General features: G+C 43.5%; 1 protein-coding gene across 1 annotated transcript in view; it reads right to left on the reverse strand.

Moving 5' to 3' along the window:
• LOC138521666 (carcinoembryonic antigen-related cell adhesion molecule 8-like) overlaps window positions 1-21,107 on the reverse strand; it is a 179,871-nt gene that overhangs the window by 128,333 nt on the left and 30,431 nt on the right. The window contains exons 2-3 of the mRNA XM_069634663.1: window positions 1,277-1,534; window positions 1,096-1,184 (exon numbers count right to left, since the gene is read on the reverse strand). Of these exons, the coding sequence (XP_069490764.1) occupies window positions 1,096-1,184; window positions 1,277-1,534 (347 nt within the window). The remainder of the gene's footprint in view (window positions 1-1,095; window positions 1,185-1,276; window positions 1,535-21,107) is intronic.

A 21,107-nucleotide genomic window follows, 5' to 3' on the forward strand; every position in this document is an offset into this window, starting at 1 on the left:
GACGTGTGCATTCGATTTTTCTTAGGCAGAGTGGCACTGGAGGTCTCTCTTGAAACTAGCAGCTTTCACGTTTGCTGTGTTTGAGCACTTACATTTTGGGCTTGAAACAGGGGAAAATGTTAACGCTGCTAGTTTCAAGAAAGGTTTCCATGCTAGCGTTCTCTTGAACCTTTAGTACGGAGATATGACTGGAAGGAAGCCCCGCCCTTTGGTAACAAGCTAAATCACTGCTCAGCTGGGAACTGACAAGCCTGGCATCTAGCGTGCTTCTCACAAAGCTCCGGATTGGAGGAAATATTATTAAAGCAGTTGTCATTGGCTAATACGGAAGAGGCAGGAGGAAAAATAAACTTCAGTAGTGAGGCAATTTCATCTATGGCGTGAGGTTGCCAGATGCTACGACAACCAGATATTCTCACTTTACTGTAACAATGGTTTCGGAATTATGGTGCCAGAAGCACCACCTAAATTTGGCAGAAACAAAAATACACTTGTGACTGGTCAGAAGGGCAGGTGAACATAGTATTAAGAAAACAGCTGGCTTGCGGTTAATGGCATCTGCTACAGGAGGACAGGACAGACATATGGTCAGTTGCACTGACAAAGGCAGAAGGAGGGAACTCCTTACCCAGCTAAAGGCCCAATGCACCCTGGCACCCTACAACTGCTGGATTCAAGAGCTACTCAGGACCATAGAAATACTCGCAGTTATTGCACTACGCTACACCCTGCTACAGAGGAATGATTAAGATAAGGGTATCTCACTTCCCTGATGCAATGATGAGCTGCAAGGGTGCCACACCGCAAATGGGGATCCTGAGACTCTTGAGCTAACCAGGAATTATCTTATCAGCAGAGTGGCACACATCAGGGGGTTATTTCAATCCTCCTGATTCCAGGTAGAGGATCCTGCCCAGGATGCAAAATAGCTGAAAGCCAACATCTAAAACCATGGGCGTCATGAAAAAAGCGGGAAGCTTGAGGACTCTGTGCCATCAACTGAGATTAGAAAAAGAATGAAAACGATATAAAGATTTCTTAGGAGTATAAATTGCATATTCATCCTTCGTAGCACTGGGGCAGCATGCTACTTACTGCAGGCTGCCGAATGTTTCTTTTTCTCGTATTTTCAAGGTGTGTTTCAGAATTCTGGATAGTGTTGGTGTACTTGCAGTTTATTTCATCTGGGAGAGAAGAGAGACAAAACATCAATGGTTGTTGTCCTGCTCCTCAGTAATAAATAATAAATGCTGACAGTCAGAGAAAGGAAAGTTACCATTTTGTGCACAGTTTTGGCCCAAAAGCCTCTTGTAATGAAGAATAACCACAGCAATAATAAATGCTGCACTAAGGAGAACTCCCAAGGCCAATCCCAGAGAACTCTGCCAGCAAGAACAGGTTGTGTCTGGTGTGGCTGGTGAATGATCTGGTCCTGCAGAAGAAGTGGCTGGTGTGGCTGGTGTGGCTAGAGCAGGCTCTGTTCCTGCAGAAGAAGTGGCTGGTGTGGCTGGTGTGTCTGGAGAATGCTCTGTTCCTGCAGAAGAAAGGAGCTAGTGAGGGTTTGCTTGACACCTCCTCTATGATGTACACTAAGAATACACATTTAATCAGGTGGCTTGGAACAACGGGGGAGAATAAACCTTCTCTGTTTCCAGCTGCCCGAGACCCTTCCCCAGGTGACGGCATCTTTTAGTTTATTTTTATGTGGGGAGGCAACAGGAAGCCTCTCCCTCTTGCATCCCCATCCATCCAAAACAAACCATACCTCTTCCCCACTCCCCCCCCACTTACCTGCTGAACCAGAGTTTTGTGCTCAGGTCCCGGTGCTCCTCCCGCTCGCAACCGCCATAGAAATGGAAAGGGGATGAAACCACCATAGAAATGGAAAGGGGACTTCCTCACTTTCGCTATGGCGGTGCCCATCTTTTTTTTTTCTTCAGGTGATTGGTGCCGCTTGCACAGCCAATCTCCCAAGGACAAAATAATAAAACATTTGCACCTGGGAAAACCTCCCGAGGTGTGAATGGCTTTCAACAACACTGTGGGCGGCGGACAGCGACAATAACAGCCCGCAGGTGTCTGGCCATTACTGCCCATGTCCGCCCCCAACAGGGTGAAAGCCATTATATCTTCTTCTCAGTAATAAAACATTCCAGGCATAGGTGCATGTCCACGCTCTTAGATCAAAGAGGTTGTGATCCTGTAAGATTGGTAAGAAAACTGCATAGCCTGAAGGAAAGATGAGCCTATTAGATTCATAACTCAAAATAGCTCTAGAGTCACGCTAGTACAATTAGGCACATTTTAGCGGAACATTGGGCTGCTTTACAAACAGATACAGAATTGAAGGAGGTGATAGATTTTCTCCGAAAATACAAATTGAGAGAACATTTTCCAAAGATAACGTTTTCTAAAGCACCACCGATTAATGATTTACTTTTGCCAACTACGCCAAAAAAACAAGAAATCCAGATACATTGGTTGTTGAGTAATATGAAAAGAAAGGTTTTTCTAAATGCAATGAATGAAAAATGTATGAGTTACCAGATCCTGAAGATATATTTGTTTATGGCACCCATGCAAAGATGTGGTATATTAAACATGTGATTCACTGTTTGACTCAATTTGTCATTTATGCAATAGTATGTACTGGCCAGCTGATGTATATAGGATCTACTATTTCACTACTAAATGTTAGAAAGTTACAATACTATTGGGCAATTAAAAACAAAGGCCAGAATTGTCCACTGGCACCCCATTTTGAGGACTATCATGAGAGTATTCCTTCTATATTTTTTTTGTTTTTTTTTAATTTTATTGGTTTAAATTAAACCTTTAAAATATTTACTTAAAGTGACACAAAACCATACATTGCCCAGTAACATGGTCAACTACATCCTTCAACATCTCCCTCCCTCATTGCCACACAGGTACATGACCATTATCCTTTTTTATGTCTTTAAACGCATGTGCATCCTTAGGCCAGTCGTCTCAGGCTAGTTCATTTTTTGCATTTAATCTCTCCTCAATGACGGCAAGGAAGGAGGTCAAAGGTAGAATTAATTTCATATCTGAGCCATTCCACATATGCCTCCACCATTCATCAGCACATACCGACTGGTGTGCACTATACCAGCCGCCCAAGTGGATTGATCGTATGTCCTTCAATATTGTGCAGAAAAGCACCAGATGCTTTATAGATTCTGGCTCCTTTCCACATAACCGGCACGTCGTAGATAAATCCACATTTCCCGCCCAATGACTGGTTCTATCTTTTGTTTTCATTGCGTTAAGGCGGAATAGCATGAATGATCTTCTTGCTTTCGTGGACGGAAAGCGACTCAAGTATGGTTAAAGGATTCCGTAGCCTCTTGCTTCCCCCGGAGAGTGTTTCATCGCATGGGCTTCGTTGCGCTCATAGCATGTGTTTATCCAGTCAAGGCGCCATATTGATACCTTGGCAGCTGATGGATTTGTGAGGAGGGTTTCCAAGTTGATATTATAGACCTTTAGCAGGTCTTCGCATAGTTTTGTCCATTGCGCGAGCAGGGCTGAACCTTTGGATGAAGCGTTGTATAAGATCTCAAATTGGAGTATTCCCACTTCTGCTCTTGTTTTCCGATACAAGCTGAGTTGGTTCCAACTTATCCTTGCATGTAATGAAATTAGGGCTATTTCGTATCTTAGACATGCCGTTGAAATGCCCGGAGGCAGGCTTAAGGACTTTGTCCAAAACATATGTTCAAGCGAGGCCCAGTGGGTTGACGAGCATCCAAAGGCGTTTTCTGCACCGTGGGACAGAATCGGAACCGCTTTTTGTTCGTAGAAGTTCCGTAAAGGTTGTGTAGAAAAGTTCCCATATTTCCTATGTAGCATCAGGCCTTGACATGCCAACTGGGCACATTTCCGTTTTGAATCTGCCACCCACTGTTCATCACATATGCTTGAATTTAGAAGAATTCCAAGGTATTTAACGCTTTTTGAGATTTTCAGTTTTTCTTGGTTCAGCGACCACACCTGTTTTGGGCATTTTTGTAACCGGTTAGTTTTTAGATTCTCAAAGATAAGTATTTCCTACTTTTTGGTGTTAATCTTTAGGTTGTTCTGATCCACATATTTTTGGACGGCTTCTAATTTACGCTGGAGTCCAATTGGCGTTAGATCTAAAATAACCAAATCATCAGCATATAGTAACCAACTTATCTTCGATGCGTTGAGTTTCGGAGGAAAGGATCTGACAGACTGAATGGTGTCCCCAATGTCAGAAATAAAGAGACTAAAGATTGCTGCTGCCAGAGGACACCCCTGCTTCACACCCTTGTATGTTTTTATTTGTGTTGAAAGCGACCCCGATTGATCTAACTGGACAAAAATTGACGTGTCATTGTGTAGTTCTTTTATTGCCGCCAATAATCCCTCAGGACATTCCCACAATTCTAGCTTCTGCCACAGTAGGTCACGGTCGATCCTGTCGAAAGCCATGGAGAAGTCTACAAAAGCTAGAAACACTCTTGTATTCGTTCTAAGGGCCTCCATTTTCAAAAGATTTAGAATCAATAAGTTCAAAGAACATCCAACGGATTTTACAAAACCAGCCTGTCTTACATCAACTCTATTTGCAGTCTTTGCCCATGTAAACAATTTTTTTTGGAGCAGCGATGCGAAGATTTTTCCCAGTACATCAAGTAAGGCCACCGGACGGTAATTTGCAGGAGCTAATCGGTTGCCTTTCTTGAAGATGGGTATTATTATCCCTGTTTTCCACGATGCAGGGATTTGTTTTTGATCGTTGATTCGTCTGAATAGCTCAACGCATATCGCTGTCCATAAGTCAGGACACTGTTTAATCATCGCGTTTGACAGACCATCTGGTCCAGGCGCCCGAGAGTTTTTTGCTCTCATTATTATCTCGCGAATTTCCTCATCTGCAAATTGTAGGTCCCATGATGTTGTATTAGACATTGACTTAGAGGGTGGCAAATTGTTATGATACAAAGCTGTAAAATGATTTACCCATTCTTTTTCAGGCACTGGGCATATCTGCAGAGCAGCTTGCGGTGCTTCAAGGTCATTAAGTATGCGCCAGAAGTCTCTACTATTTTTGTTTACAAGAGTCTTCATCATTGATTCTGCATCGTTTTGAATTAATATTGCTCGATGACTTTTAATCCAGTTTTTGTAGGATTGCCTTGCAGATTTGTTTTTCGCCACAATTTCTCCAACTGGGCCTTGATTATTTTTACGAATTTCGGCTCGCATTGCACGTTTTCGTTGTTTTATAAGTAAGTCAAAACTATGCTTGTTCTGGAATGACCCATTTTTCATACCAATATATTTTGTTTTAAATTGCCACAGAATTGGAACGTAGTCAATGACCTTCTCTGTTGATGTAAATTGTTTATAAATCGCGAGGACCTCCTTGTCAACTAATTTTAACCGAAGTCTGTTTGGTTCTACTAAGACCTTTGATCGCCATTTTTCCCTCGGTTTATCTCTCCAATCTTGAAATATAATTTCGAGCATTTCATGGTCACTGTGGGTCATTGGACATATTTTCATTGACTTTATTTTCGCATGCATATTGTTGGACACGAAAATATAGTCAATGGTGGAACTTTGGCCATCGCGCTGCCACGTAGGTTTCGGAGGAATATCACCTTGCGTACAGCCATTTAACATTGTGAGGCCTCTTACTTCCATTTCATCATTCCATGTTTTTGCTAACTTAGATTTTAGAGAGGTCTGGGGTTTGAAGAAGTCAATATTCAGGTCCCCGCAAACTATTATGTCAGCGCCGCAGCCGGATTCTAATACATTGTCAAGAATTTTCGTGACTTGGTCAATAAACTCATAGGATCCAGTGCGCTGATGGTTCCAATAGAGGTTAATGATATGTATCACGTCGTTCTTCTTGTCGGCGGCCGCAGACTTACTTATCTCAGAGGCCTGGATGTACGGCGTATGATTGACAGATCTTAACAGCCGGTGAAAAAAGGCCGGCTATCGGACGACCTTTATCAGGCTTAATGGCAGGATTCAACGCGCATTCAAAGTTTGCTATTGTAGGTGATTCATACATCCAGGTCTCTTGAAGACAAATCAAATGTAGTTTACTAGCCCAGTTATTGAGCATCAAATGACCAAATCCGCGTGTGTTCCAAGAAATAAACGTGAGATCTTGTTGTGATTCACACTTTGAACATTACCTGTTTGCCTTCCTATTCAGTGCGCTCGCCATCCAGTCCAATCTTCATTTAAGATAGGACGCCGTGGATTGTTTGAACGTGCCAAACCTGGGGTCTCAATTAGCTTCTCATTATTTATTGTAATTTTAATTCTTTCCATTGGAATGGATGAATCCTGTGTTCCAGCTCTAAATTCTTGCGACTGGGATCTGGATTGGGTGTTTTTATAATCCATTTCGATCTTTGCCAGTTCTAAATTTTGTTTTGTCGGCGAATATACACTCTTTCTCTTGTCCCACTCTGGTCTATAGCCGTTATTGTCACCCTGAGCGACTTCTCCTTTGTGGTCTTTATTTTCATCCTTATTTCTTCTTCTCTCGCAGTCCGCCATTATATAGGCGTCGAAGCCTAATGAATGCAGTTCTTCGTTTGCCTCTAGTATTACATTTGCGATTAAGGATGAGTTTAAATGTAAAATTACTCTGTCTGTTCGCAGGTCATCTGGAAATTCGATTATTTTTATGTCTTTTGAATCAAGCGACCGAAGTTGTGGGACATGATGTAAGAGCCTTAGCACATTAGAGCGATTCAAAATTAGATTCTCATATCCATGTAGACGTTCCAACATTAATTTAATCTGGGCCATAGAGTCAGTTGTTCGCGTACTAGACCTCTGCTGTCTCATGTTCGAATTTTGTCCCATTGGTTCTAATAGCTGGGGGTCCACCTTCCGGTGCTTCGACGGTTTAAAAGTAGGAATCGGTGCCAATGTAACATCCTTTCTTTCTTCCATTGGAGTCATGTTTGCAAAGGTCAGACTTAGCTCATTGGGGCTCGTTGGTTTTGCGTGGTTCCTCCTCCTTTGTCTAGCTCTTTTTTCTTGAAGTGTGACAAACTCCGGGCTCCTTGGTTCTTTCTTGTCATTTTTAATCTCAACGATGGGAGGTAATATCACGCACGTTCGGTCCTTAGATTCGCTAAGTGTCTTATCTAGGAGAACCTGGGGTTTTGGTTCTACGCTCACTTTCTGTATATCATTATCTGAATTAGGCTTCTCTGTGCTAACCACTACTCTTGGGCTAGCTAAAGGTTCCTCGGGGATACTACCAGAACTCACTTCATCCGTAGCATTATCCTCATAGACCCATAGTTCCAGTAATTCAGCCTGTAGTGTCTCATCCTCATCGTTTTGTATACTCACTTTCTTTTTTGCCATTGCTTCATCTTCAACATGATACTCACTCTCTTGGTCCTTTGCCTTTGTCGCCTCTAGGTCAGGATACACCGACTTGCCTTCTTTCATTGAATCGGCTAGTTTTAGTCGTGAGGTAATCGCTTTGTCAACTAAGTGGAACATATTTATGTTTCGCAAAAACTTTCGTGCACCTTTTTGTTGCGTTTTTTTCCGAGCCGGCATGTTCTTTTGTTTTTTTATATTTGGCGTCTTTTTCGTTTTACCTCCTACATGACCTGGGCTCGCTTCTGTCTTCGAATTTCCAAAAATAGGGAACAGGCCCGATTGCTTTAATATCACAGACTGATCACTTTGCGGGTCAACAACCAAATCTATTACATTCTGGCTCAAAGCGGAACAGGAGGCAATTTGGACGTCCCCCAATGCTGGGTTCATCGCATTTTGTGTCTGTCTAAACGCAGAATTGAACGAGAGGTTGAGTGGATTTGTATCGCTCTCCACGTTCCTGCTCGTCTTATTAGTCATATTTCGCAAATCCTCTTCCGACATTGTCTGAACAACCTCCGTCCTGTCCCCTTCGTTCATTGTGATGTTCGTCGTCTTGAGGTGTAGAGAGGATTTGTGTAGAGACTCCAGTTGCGGGTAGAGGGGGGTATTCGATGCCGGATTTGGAATATTTGCTTCATCGCAGGGGCTCACTACTTTTGGGATCAAGCCAGCGTCTTTCTCTTGACAGACAGCTTCCAACGTCTCCCCTTTGTGCACAACGTGAGATTTACAAAATAAAGACAAAGCTTCCCTTGCTACCTCAGCAAATAACTTCTTGTCAATCCTGTCATTTTGTTTAGATACGTTCATGTCTTGTATGCCTGACAGCAACTGCTGGTTCATCTCATTTTGTTTAAGGCTACCCAAGCCCTGCGTTGCCTCTAATTGAACCAGTTTTGAGTGCATCAATGCTAACAGGGTTGACATATCCTTTACATTGTCATTTAGTGATTCATATAGTTTTGTGAACGGTGTAAGAGAGATTGCCATGGCCGCGGTTAATGTCGTTAATAAATCGTTTAGAGGGACATGGCCACATGTCACTCGATTCATGATTTCGTTTCTCTCAAGTGGTTTTGCTATGTTGGTACTATAGCGTCTCCCCTCTCTTCTTATTTTAGGAAAGGGGCGTTCACCAATCGAAGAGTCTGAAGTTTCCTCCTCTTCTGATGAAGCATCTAGAGGCGAGTTAGACCTACTAAACTCATGTGTTATTTCCCGTTTTCTCTGTTCTTCATAATCCTGTTTAGAGGCCCTATTCTGTGAGATGGGCACATGTCTCTCCTGCGTCTGTATACACCTCACAGGGGATAGTGCCTCTTGTGCTTTATAGTTATTCGGTCTATCTGCTCCCCAAATGCCTTGATTAATAGCTGTGTCATACATATTTAGCTTTGTGGTTGACACAACAGTTGTGGAAACATTTCTTGGTGTCAAAGATGGCTGTTTATCACAATTCCTAGTTTTATTTAAGTTTATTAAATTTTGCAGCACGGTAGAAACCACTTCTAACGAGTTTCTTTTCTCACATGGGGAATTATCGTTTAACCCAGTCGTGCTACTTTCACTGGGCTCCTTCTGAGCACTGCCATACATTTGCAGATCTATCGATGTTTCGTCTTTGTATAGGCCATCTACACTGACCTTATTGTGATCAGGACTGGTAGGTAGCTCCGGGCAAGTAAATGAGTTGTTGATGTTTTCTATAGAATTGGCATTAGGTAAGTCAAGCATCATTGTATAATCACTTACTTCTTTCATCAGCATCGAGCGCTCCCCGGGCGACTCTGCAGGCATGGTATCAGCGGCGTGATCGTCTTTTGGGAGAGCGCCTGCTTTAGCACTCCCGCCCTCTTCCAGCCTCATCAGGGTGTAGATTTCGACACAGCTCGAACTGTGTGAAGTGTCTGTCTCTCGGCACCGCCTCCAGACGGCCGCGTCATCAGCGAGTGTCGGGCGTGCCTCCCCCTCAGTCAGCAACGTCGCGGAATCTCTCCGCGCAGGCTCCAACGCCGCAGACTCTCCCAAACAGCCATGTCTTACTACACTCGGTAAGAGAGACTCCGTCACATCTGTATATGTGTGTTCGGGTAGTTCTTCCTCATTTAGTATTTTGTCACGCACTACCAATGCGTTGGTCTCCGTCTCCAATGAAAGAGCGAACTCGGAGATCTTGCCACAACCAGTAGCACGAGATACTTCTGAGTTTATATTAGGAACTGCAGAGTTGGACTCTCCATTGTTCGGGTGCTGCGACTCTGCCTCTTGGCGAGTATTATTAAACACGCCATCGGAGGCTTCTGTTGTTAGGTCCACATAAGCTGGTGCATCTTGTTCAGTAGACTCTACTAGATCGGTTACAGAGCTACAAGAAAAGTATTGACTTTGTTGTTTTTTCCTCGATCGTTTGGCATTCAACTCTTGTATTTCATCCGTGGATGCGGCCCTTTTTGATTGGGCTCTTGTTCTCGAGATTGTGAGTCTCGCTGTGAGGTTTGACGGATCCATTACTTGTAGCGTTGAGTCCCTGTTCACCTGTCGCCGCACGCCAAACAGCAAACAGTAGAAACCACAGCCCTTTGCACACAGGGCTTAGCGCCACAAGGGCGGGAGAGGCGGCCTTAAGTGCCGAGTGGACTGGGTCAGGTGACTCAGCCAGCCAGGTGGTTAAAGGCACAGGCACACGCACCTCTCTCTCTTCCTTATCTTCCTCCTCCTTCCTTCTTCCTCCACGCCACAGCAAACAGTAGAAACCACAGCCCTTTGCCTTCTATATTACATTGTTTCACAATCACTCAACATAGAAGAAAAGACAACAGAGAACCAAGATTAAGATAGTTGAAGTCCAATACACTCATCATTGAGATGAATACTATGAAAACGCATGACCATAAATCAGATGAAGAGCTGTCGGTTCATTTACAAGGAACCTAATTCATTATAAATTAAGAAACATTACGATTACATTGTATATCATAATTTATGAGTAATTTGTGTAATATTTGTTTAACTAATTTGTTTAACTAATTGGATGTAGTTATATTAGTATGTTGTGATATAATTGCATGGGTTCTCTGAGTAATGTTAGCATTTATGCTGACATATTTTAGAAATACATATTGGGGTGAGAATGCTATTACAGGGTTCTGTTTTTGATGCTTCTCTTTCTTGAAACTGGAAGCTTGGTACAGTCATACCAGAAAACCTCACTCCGGATGCTCCACAAGTCATCAAGCTGATAGCTGAAATGGTAAGTAAATCTTCATTGTAATGGCTGCATAAAAGGCAGAAAGTAGCATTTGGATGACGCATTTAGCACACTCTGTGTGCGTGTTCACATAAAACAAGTTTGTACACCAAGCGTCTTTGTATCAGACTCTGTTGGAGTCAACACGTTTTGCCCCCTTTCAGTGCCTATAATAGGTCAATGATGCCTGTTTACTAGGTGTATAGTGTGGCCGCCTGGGCACATTCTTCATTGTTACACAAGACTAGATGTGCAACCTGTGATTTAAAGTATTCGCATAGTGTTTACACGCATATCACAGTGCTCAATTTACTGCTGTTAGACATGACTTAAAGGCATAGTGCCAGCACCAAGCGGAAGAAAGTACCACACCAAAAGGACATTTAAATATCACATCTGCGAGGTTTGAGCATGGGAAATTGCTGCTTTCGGTGGCTGCTTGCACGCACCAGAGGACCTCAAACACAGAGGCACCCTAGTGCTGCCTGGTTCCTAGTGTTGGATATATTTTACACAAAATGCCATGACATTATTCACATAGATAAACGCATATGCACAATAGCACCATAAGGATATCCATCAAAAAGGAAAATATCCTTCATGATGTTTATAACGTGCAAGTGCAATGTAAACGGCAGATGCCACTATATGGAAATCCATCTAGGAGTGATGATACCCTACACAGCATTTTAAAGATCTGATGCAATTAAAGAGCGGAAAGGAGATGCACATCCACAAATGGACAATATCCTATATGTAGCAACTTAAATAGCAGATTAAAAGGAGCAAACACCTGTTAAAAACCGGAGGTATGATAATACCAAATGGTTTATAATTGCACATATGAACATGTTCAGCTACATGAAAAGAACACCCTTTGTGAAGATGTACAGTGCTGCTGCATTGTCAATACAGGCAGTATTAAAATGCGAATGTAAAATCAGTATAACAGACTAGCACATTGTCTTATATGTCTGAAAGGCCACCAACCCACACGACTAGCTGTCAGAGACAGGGCTCTAGATTATGATTTAAAATGCTGATGCATTATGTGTGCAAAAGCGCATGTGCACATCTGCATGCAAACATTATTCTTAGTGCAACAGACTGAATAACAGGACATAATCCTGGTTTGAAAATACTACACTCAATATGGAGAGCCAAAGCCGTCACTTATCAGTACAAAAGGCTATTACAACTAAGAAAGGGACACAGTACACAATATCAATATGTCACTGGGTTAACACATATATACATTAAAAAGGCTCATCAAAAGGATGAGTCTAGGCACATTCTCAAACAGCAGTGAGTCAATATTTGATGGCATGTGTTGAAAACAGAAGAGAAAACAAATATCTAATGTAATGAATGCAAATGTAAAAAAAGAAGGGAAGACAAAACATCAGAACTGAGGCGAACCATGGTCAGCCAATTAGGTTCTCAGGAACATATGTACCTCCACATCTACACCGATTGGAGACACAATGGCCCTCATTACGAGGTTGGAGGTAACCATGCCACATTTAGAGGCATGGTTGCCTCCTTACCGCATACCGGGCCCAGGTTCCTCAAATGAGGACTTACCGGGCCATGCCAACCTTGGCGGACCCGGTAATTCCTCGTCCGAGGAACCCGGACCCAGTCCATCCCCATTCCCATTCGAGCCCCAATAGGGCTCAATGGGAATGGGGAAGCAGCTAAGAACGGGCCCGTTTATAACGGCTCCTCCCGTTAAGGACACCTGGTTTTACCAGGCACCTATTGCGGGTCCCGCGAGGAGACCTCGTAATAGGGCGGAATGGGTTTACCGGCACCGGCACCATTACCGGTGCCGGTAAACCCATTCCACCAACCTCGTAATGAGGGCCAATGTATTTTGGACATCCCAAAGTCCAAAATACATTTTGTCTCCAATCGGTGCAGTCTAGGTTCTTGGTCTCCACCCCGGGGTGATTTATCAATTTTATGTATGCCAAAAAACCTGAAGCCTGGCATATTTCCTTCATGGACATTTTTGGCCATGGTGTAAGTGTAGTCAGCATTTTCGATCGCTCTATAAGATGCAAAATAAGGAGCTTCATTTTACAAATGGAACTTCCCACATACCATTTGCTGCATAAGCACAATAAAACAAGCACAACATACACAGAGTCACATGTAATCTTGGAACTAACATGCACTAAGTGTCCCATAATCAGATGTATGTGGCACAATTAGTGGAAAACTGACAAGCCTTGAACTTAGTGCATTTAAAGAAACCTCTCCCGAGTCTCTTAAGCAGATAGTTTTAACATCACCCTATTCTCCTTGCAAGAAGGTGGAAACAAGTGTATCTTTTAGTCACACTGACAAGTGATGCTTGGGTGGTTTTTAAAGTGGGCAAAAGGTGTTTATCTGATTGAAGCACATGCCTGTGATGTTGCAAAATGTGGTGATTTGCCTGAGATTGTGAACCAAAGGTCAGAATTAATCTAATCACGTCACATTCACCTTGGCCTGTCTGTTGTCAGGATAGTTAACAGCTGATCATGGTTACGTGAACAGGCTTTAATGTATGCTCGTTCAATGGCTCTCTTTAGATATGCTTGGTGTCTGAGTTCATTGCTGTGATTTTACTCTAATTGTCAAACACTTAAATCTGATGAACTCCCCATATGGGAAACTCCATCTCAGACATTTTGGATGACTACGTGTACAGTGTAGAGGCATATTAGAACTGGTGGGTTTCGTCAAAAGTTCAGCCTAAATCTCTACATCCTTATGTTTCACCATGTGGGGTGCATTCAAAGGCCCCAAACAGAACTCCCTTTCACATGAACGGCAGGATTTTAAACACTGAAAAAAACAGCTTGGCCCTTTGTTTTCTGTTCAAGTAAAATTGAAGAGCCATGTGGAAAAGCAGCATTTTAATTTATAAAAGAAGGAGGAATCAAAGATGCCTTTCACATGGAAAACATGATTTTTAAACAGTGATACAGAAGCAGCTTGCACATGTGTTTGCAAATAAAAGCAGTTTAAATTTGAAAATGTATCACTGCAAACAGAAAAGTTTCAGGGTTAAAAGACATGATGTGTGGGTTGACAAAAAGCAAGGTATGTTATGTCTCACATACAAAACACCAGTAACATTTGAAAAGCCACTTTGTTTTCATGGAAAATGTTAGCACAAGACAAAGGGTCTCATTACACGGATGGCGGTAGCCATGGAGCTATTAGCTCCATGGGTGCCGTCAAAAATTTACTGACTCCGACATGGTGAATGGTGGAATTACTGCCACATTCCAAGGTTTGCGGGGGCGGAAATTCCACATTCACCATGGCACTTCCCCATTCCCATTTCAGCCCTCATAGGGCTCAATGGTAATGGGGAAAGAGCAAATAACGGTACCGCTATTAGCGGTACCGTTATTTGCTCTGAAGTCCCTCAGCGGGTCCCTTCCTTAATGTGTGGTCTGACCACACGTTAAGGATGGGACCTGCTGAGGGACCTCGTAGTATGGCGGTAGGGGATTACTACCGCCATCCGTGTAATGAGGCCCATACCCTTTTGCTGGCTGTGGGAAACTTCACAAGGACATCTCCCACTCCTAGTCTGGATGTTCACATTCCATCTAATTACCAACTGCAATAAAGTGTCCTGCTAAAGGTGTCGAAATTCAGTGTTCTTCAGACCTGCTGGGTCTGAAGGCATTGACTGCAGGAGAAGTTCCCCTTGGCTGAAGCATGACCAATATGTGTGAAAATGGGGAAAACAACTTCAAAGAGAAAGCTTCCAACATGATGAGACTGATTGAAACAAATGCTGGATGAAGGCAGACCCAGTGAAAATAAATGGCTGGAAGGCAGGGCTTTTGTCCCACATGAAGATTCACAATTACTTTAAAAGGACTATTATCATTTACTCCTTTTTCTCAGCAACCAAACAGCACATTTTCTTAATCTATTTACTATTATTTAGGTCATTTCCAGGCAATTTTGGAGATGCAAAATTCATCCACCTACAACTCATGGAACTGTAATGGCTATCTAAGATGTGTTTCTGCCTAATCTGAACATGTTCCAAATGTGAGAGTTGGTGAGCGGGTGGAGAATAAAATTAGGGACATGGTAATAACTTACATATTCGTAACTGTTATGCTTTTTATGGACAAAGCAGAAAGGTTCCACATGGCAGTGCTACATGGTACGGACCTGGTGGTTGGCTTATCTAATTCCCCAAGATTAGCTGAATCAGAAAATATGTATATTATTGTAGTTGCTAGTAAAATTATAAAGTTGTGATACATACCTAGTTTTTGTCAAACATTTGAATGGAGAAGAAATGGTGATTACAAATGGGAATTGCCATATGTTGCTCCAGACCCCTAAACCAATCCTGACTTGGAGGCTGGGTTTGGGAGGAGAGAGAAGGGTAACTGTCCAATCCTAGTCATGGGAATTATTGCAGGGTGTTAGGGAGAATTCTCCAGAATGGCTAATTTCCCTTACCTACTGAGTCCTTCAGCAGCTTTGCTGGATTTCTAGGATGCATTTTTTCACCTGGTAAGAGTGTGAGTCTTTTTTCCCACTCTTACATGTGTTTTGCTGAGTGTGTTTAACATTATTGTGGTCATAGACTGTGGAGCCTTGCCTACTCCATAGGCATCATCTTTTTACTATGTGTTACACAGCACCTTCAGTGCAGTGACACAGGGTTGTCTTTTAGACTTCCCAACTCAGACTCCATTTTCTGGGACTGACTACTGTCTCCCAGAACATGTAAAGTTGCCATTGACTTTATTAGTCTCTTTAAAAATCCACAGACCCAGTACAAACTATCTTACATAGGGTACTGGAAAGGGTTAATACTTATCCCTTTTTGTCTGTTTCTCTTGGAGCACTGTTTAGCGCCCTCTTCATCAAGACTTGGCTTTTGGCAGTGGTAACAACGCTATTTATCCTACCGTGGTTATCTTAGATAACCTTGGTACTGTTTTTGGCTATCTTGATAGCCTCGAAATTAAACCCGCTGGACCATATACATTTTTATACAGTTCCGGCTGGGTTTATTTGCCATTTCCTGTTGAAAATGTATTTCTCGTGTTTTACTCTGCGCGTCAAACCAGGTTTGGTTCCTTTGTTCACCGTCTTTTCACGGGCTTCTCCACAGAAGCCCTTCTTAGGTGCCTGAAAGTCTGGGTAGGCAGGATGTGAGGGAGGGGTTTTAGGACCTCTGCCATGGGTTCCCTTGGTAACCCAAATCACACTCCTGTTTGATTGGCTAGGCGAATGTCCCGCCAGGACAGCCACCCTGCTGTGTGATTGACAGCCAGGCTGTGTGAATGGGGGAAAACTGCATAAAAAGCAGGTCTCTGGGTCTGTAAAGGCAGTGTCACCACTGGAACGAAATATCCGATGAGGAACTGACAGAAGAGGAACCCTACAATGACTGAACCATCCGGTGAAGCCCTGCTGCAGGTCCGAATCTTCAGACTCCAACGACAGAGAAGATCTACCAGGAATCTTCTTCCCCAGAGATGGTGGGACCAACCAGTTCACCCAAACTGCAAGCCAGGACTCCCTCGTCTGGTCGAATTTGCTGTACAGAGCTACAGTGAACCTGATAGCCAGGAAGGTCGGACCCTGCTTGGGTTTTAAGGAGCACACCTTTTATTTTTTGCTTTGCTCTGCTGCTGGTTTCTTCCCTGGGCAGTGCAGGACTTTCCAGTCTTTCTACTTCTTGTCAGTCCGACAGTCGCTTGAGGAACCGTGAGCCTGCAGCACCTGCCAGGAAGGTCCGCCTCAGCTACAGCTTCTTCTCCATTGAATGGTACTGTGCAAATCCGGTTGTTCGTTTCGTCCAGCCGCGGTAAAGGTGTGTGAAACCTTTCGCCAATCCGAGGGCTTGTCCTTCTCTACTCTTTACACTAACTTTTCTGCTGACCAACTTCGTCTGGAACTCTTGGCAAAGACTTAACCACAAACTAACCTCAACTCTGTGATCTTGAGCAAAAGACTTTTGTCCTATTGACTTTGGCCCTAAGCCTTTTTGATTTGATTCCATCACTGTAGTTCCTCTTTCTAGATTGCCCGGCTTACTTACCTGTTGGTGCTGCTCAATTTGAATCTAACTTTGTCTTTCCCTCCCTTTTAAATTGTTGGAGTGCCATTTTGCTCACACTTCATTTTTGAGCTTAACTTGTCCAGAATCTATTGGGAGTGGTGTGGTGTATTAAGAGTGTGATTTTTCAACTGCTTACTTTAGTGAGATGTTATACAAGATGTGTAAATAAATGTCTATTCTTTTACTCAGAAACCTTGAGTCAGTGTTTGTTTGAATCATAGTAATTGCTGTCCTTTGTTTAACTATTGATACTGCTCATTTGCTCTTGAGATAGGTCTGGCTGCACAGCCTTCGCTACCACTTTACTGTGTAGTACAGGCTCGTACCAAAGGTGAATTTGTACTTTCACTTATAGTCTTAATTGTGTGTGGTGTTCCCAAAGGGTACTGCATATAATTCTGCATAACACAGGATACTTCCCCAAGATTATCAAATTGGTGGAGTCATCAATGTTATATAATTGGGACTGCACTAGTACACACAGAGAGACACAAAGAGAGACATGAAAAGACAGACTGACAGACAGACAGAGAGGGCTGCTGAAACTTACCATCTGACAGCTGTAAGAAAACACCAGGGGAGACTGCTGAGAGTGCATCTGGGTGGAGCTGTCTATTTCTAGGAAGGCCTCAAAGATGACTGGGTACTATGGTGGAGAGCTGGAGGCCATCTCTGAGAGTGGAGTGATCAGACCCCTGCCCTAGCTTTCCAGAGTGTCCTGAGATGCAGCTGAACTTTAAACAGAGGTTTTCTATGTAAGAAGAACTTAGGGAGCATTTCAGAGTTTCCAGTGTGCCGTGGACCCTGGATGTATTTTGCAGTGGAGTTTGCTTTGAACATTTGCTGAATTCCTGGAAAAGCGAGAAAATTGTGAGGACAATGAGAGACCCAGTCTCTCTGCACTTGCCACTACCGGAATCGAAACGCTCTGGCTCCGCATATGCTCACCCTCACACAAGAACTGAGCTTTGAGCGAAGCGTAGCAGAGTGTTTCAGAGTGTCCGGTGTGCCGTGGACCCTGGACGTTTTTTGCAGTGGAGTTTGCTTTGAACATTTGCTGAATTCCTAGAAAAGCCAGCAACTTGTGAGGACAATGAGAGACCCAGTCTCTCTCCACTTGCCACTACTGGAATCGGAATGCTTTGCCTCCACATACGCTCACCCTCACACAAGAACTGGGCTTTGAGCGAAACGTAGCGGACTGTTTCAGAGTGTTCGGTGTCAGCTGACAGTGGACAGAGTGCAGAAGCACAGACGACTTTACCCGCTGGAAACGAAGGTAAGAAGGAAGTGGGAGGAGTGTAACCTTGTATCCAACAGCAATGTCTGATTCCGGGTCTTCAAAGGTGCTTCCCCTTACACGGCTAATTAGTCCGGTAAGATTATTGCCTCAATCTAAGTTTCCTGAAATAAGAATGGAGGACCTGGATGAACCGCACCTAGAGGAAGGGCAGGGAAAACATGGTTTGATGTCAACGTGGGCTGCCGGAGCTCTTACTCCGCTAAACTACTTGGTCGAGCAAACAACCAACAAAGGACTGACGGATTACCCGTTTAACATTAAAGTAAACATTGGGGCGAGTACGGCCTAATCTATTGAAAGTTTGGCCCAAATAAAAAATGGAGAAACAAAAAGTCAAGAGAACTCTATAATAACAGAGGAGGACTTGGTGATGCACACCCCAGTACGCAAAGAGAACGAGGCAGAAATCAATGGAGAGGACAGGAACATACAATAAAAGTCAGTGAAAGAAAACAGCAACTATTCAAACTCTGGGGTGGATGTTAGCCACACATCTAAGACAACGGAAGAAGGAGTAACCCTGGGGGGAGAACAAGTAATGAAGGACCTAAAGACCTCATAATAAATCTAACTCGTCTCAAAGTTGGACCAGCAATGAAAAGGAAAAGTGCCCAGGAAACTGAGGACGACGTGGATATCAGGTCACCAGAGACTGCATTGGTTCATGACCTGCAAGCAAAAGATTTGAGAGAAAAAATGGCAAGCCCTCCTAATCAACTCAATGTTAAACGAAGCAAAAAACAAAGCTCTGACCTAAGTAAAATAAGTCAGGAATCGAGAATGTGGCTACCAAATAAGAGAGTTAATAGGAGACCTCTAGTACAACAGAAAGGAAGCACCTACGGTAGCCGTTTGCAGGGAAGAAATATATGAAAACCACAGACCCTAACACATTCCGTGAGAGTGCCCAGATGTATCTTTAATGGAATACAAATGGTGGGAACGGCTGACCAGTCTAAGGGTAGGATAACACAGGATGTGCAATAAATGCCTGGGGGCATGGACCTAGAAATAGCAGACGAGGTTCTTCTCAAAACCTCTAGAAATATGGAAAATTCCAACGTGGGTCTGAGCCCAGTGCAGGATCACGGCTGGAACCCCATAACCCAAAAGAAAATTTAAAAAACAAGATAACGGTGCCACTAAGAGAACAAGCCACTCAAACCGCTAACTCAAGCGAAGAAGATCTAGAGAAACAGAGAAAGTTAGGGTTCGTGAATGTCATCACAACAACAACAACAACAAAACAAGGTGATAATGACAAATGGAGTATAGAAGAAGGGCCAGGATCATCCGGCCATAAAGACAATCACTTTCTGGTAGTATCAACAATGACGCCGATCCTAGCGCCGTTTATGAAACTATATGAAGATCTAGCGGGGACTCTCCAAGACCACACTACTTTACTTGCAATGGTTCACTCAAAGATGATATTTGTGGAAGGTTTTATATCTGTACTACAGAACAACATGGACAATGGTACAGCAAAGGTGTCACACTTTCTCCACTACATACTAGAGCCAATCATGACGGAGAAAAGAGAAAGAAGAAAAGTAGCAATGGGGGAACTCACAGTGGGCCCTTAAGCAGCAATTCGGTCATCTCGTCCATAACTGGCATAAATCCGCTGCATGATACATTAAACCAAGGAAACTCTCTGATTGGTGACAAGAATAAAGGACAAGGGTCCCAACCCCCAGTCTGTTCCCTGCCCACTCCAGGAGAGATTACAACCATTCCAAATAACAATGATAAAGGGATGGCTGATCAATCACAGTGTATATTATCAGAGGACGGACAAAAACAAAGTCAACAAAACAAGCAAGTACTAGAAGAAAGGACACAGTCTCAGGAACAAAATCAGCTGACTGTCCCAAACAGAGTCCCTGTGGCCCCAAAGTCCGGATTGATCAACATGCCAGTCCTCAGATCTAGAGAGGAAATTAAAAAGAGACAATCAGCTAAGCAAACAGCAGCCCTTCTAGGCAGGTCTGATTCAGCTGATACAGAAACAGAAATTCAAAAAGAAGATAATGAAATCATCAAAAACAACCGAGAGGTAAACATCCGTGAAATTTTCACGAAAAATGGGAACAAAGGAGCAAAAAAACAGACTGAATACACTGGAAGAAAATGACTCAAACAAAGAATAACTAAGAACATAATTCCCAAGAAATGAAAGAATCAAACTCTACCTCCCAACCAAAAATCTAATAAGAGTCGGTCCTTTATTTTTAAAAATCTGACTCTTTCAAAAGAACACAATAGCTCCAAAAATGCACAACATCGTGTCCGGGTCTGGGTAGTCGGAATGGGGACTTACCGGGTCATTCCAACCTTGGAATCCTTACCGGTGCCGTTAACCCCCTACCGCCGTACTCATAATGAGGCCCAATATCAGAGATAGGGCCTCATTATGAGTTTGGGGGCAGCCATGGCACTATTAGCGCCATGGCTGCCTCCAAACTCGTGTCCGCATCCGGGTTGTCAGAGTCGGGACTTACCGGGTCATTCCAACATTGGAGGACCCGGTAAGTCCCCATTCTGAAATGCATTCCCCATTCCCATTCGAGCCCCCATAGGGCTCAATGGGAATGTGGAAGGAGCTAATAATGGGCCCGCAAATATCAGGCCCGTTATTAGCTCCCTGGTCCCTTAGCGGCTCCCGCTATGGGCAGCTGGTAGATCCAGCCGGCCTTAGTGGGACCCGCTAAGGGACCTCGGAATACAGCGGTAGGGGGTTAATGGCACCGTCATCCTTACCGGTGCCATTAACCCCTTACCGCCGTACTCGTAATGAGGCACATAGTTGAGCTTTCTGATGAGGAGGGCTCCGACCCAGATTTAATGGACTTATCGACCTACTCATTTTCAGAAGAAGAGGAGAGGGCGAAGGACGAGGATTCACCCGAAAATGAAATAGACACAGATCAAGAGGAAGATCCAAAACTTGATGAAAGTGAAACAAGCAGAGAAAACTCGGAAGTGAAGGAGTGGTCTGCTGAAAGTGATAAGGCCATGGGCCG

This window comes from Ambystoma mexicanum, chromosome 1q (assembly GCF_040938575.1).
Source record: "Ambystoma mexicanum isolate Mex_15411 chromosome 1q, UKY_AmexF1_1, whole genome shotgun sequence".
Classification (NCBI taxonomy): Eukaryota; Metazoa; Chordata; class Amphibia; order Caudata; family Ambystomatidae; genus Ambystoma; species Ambystoma mexicanum.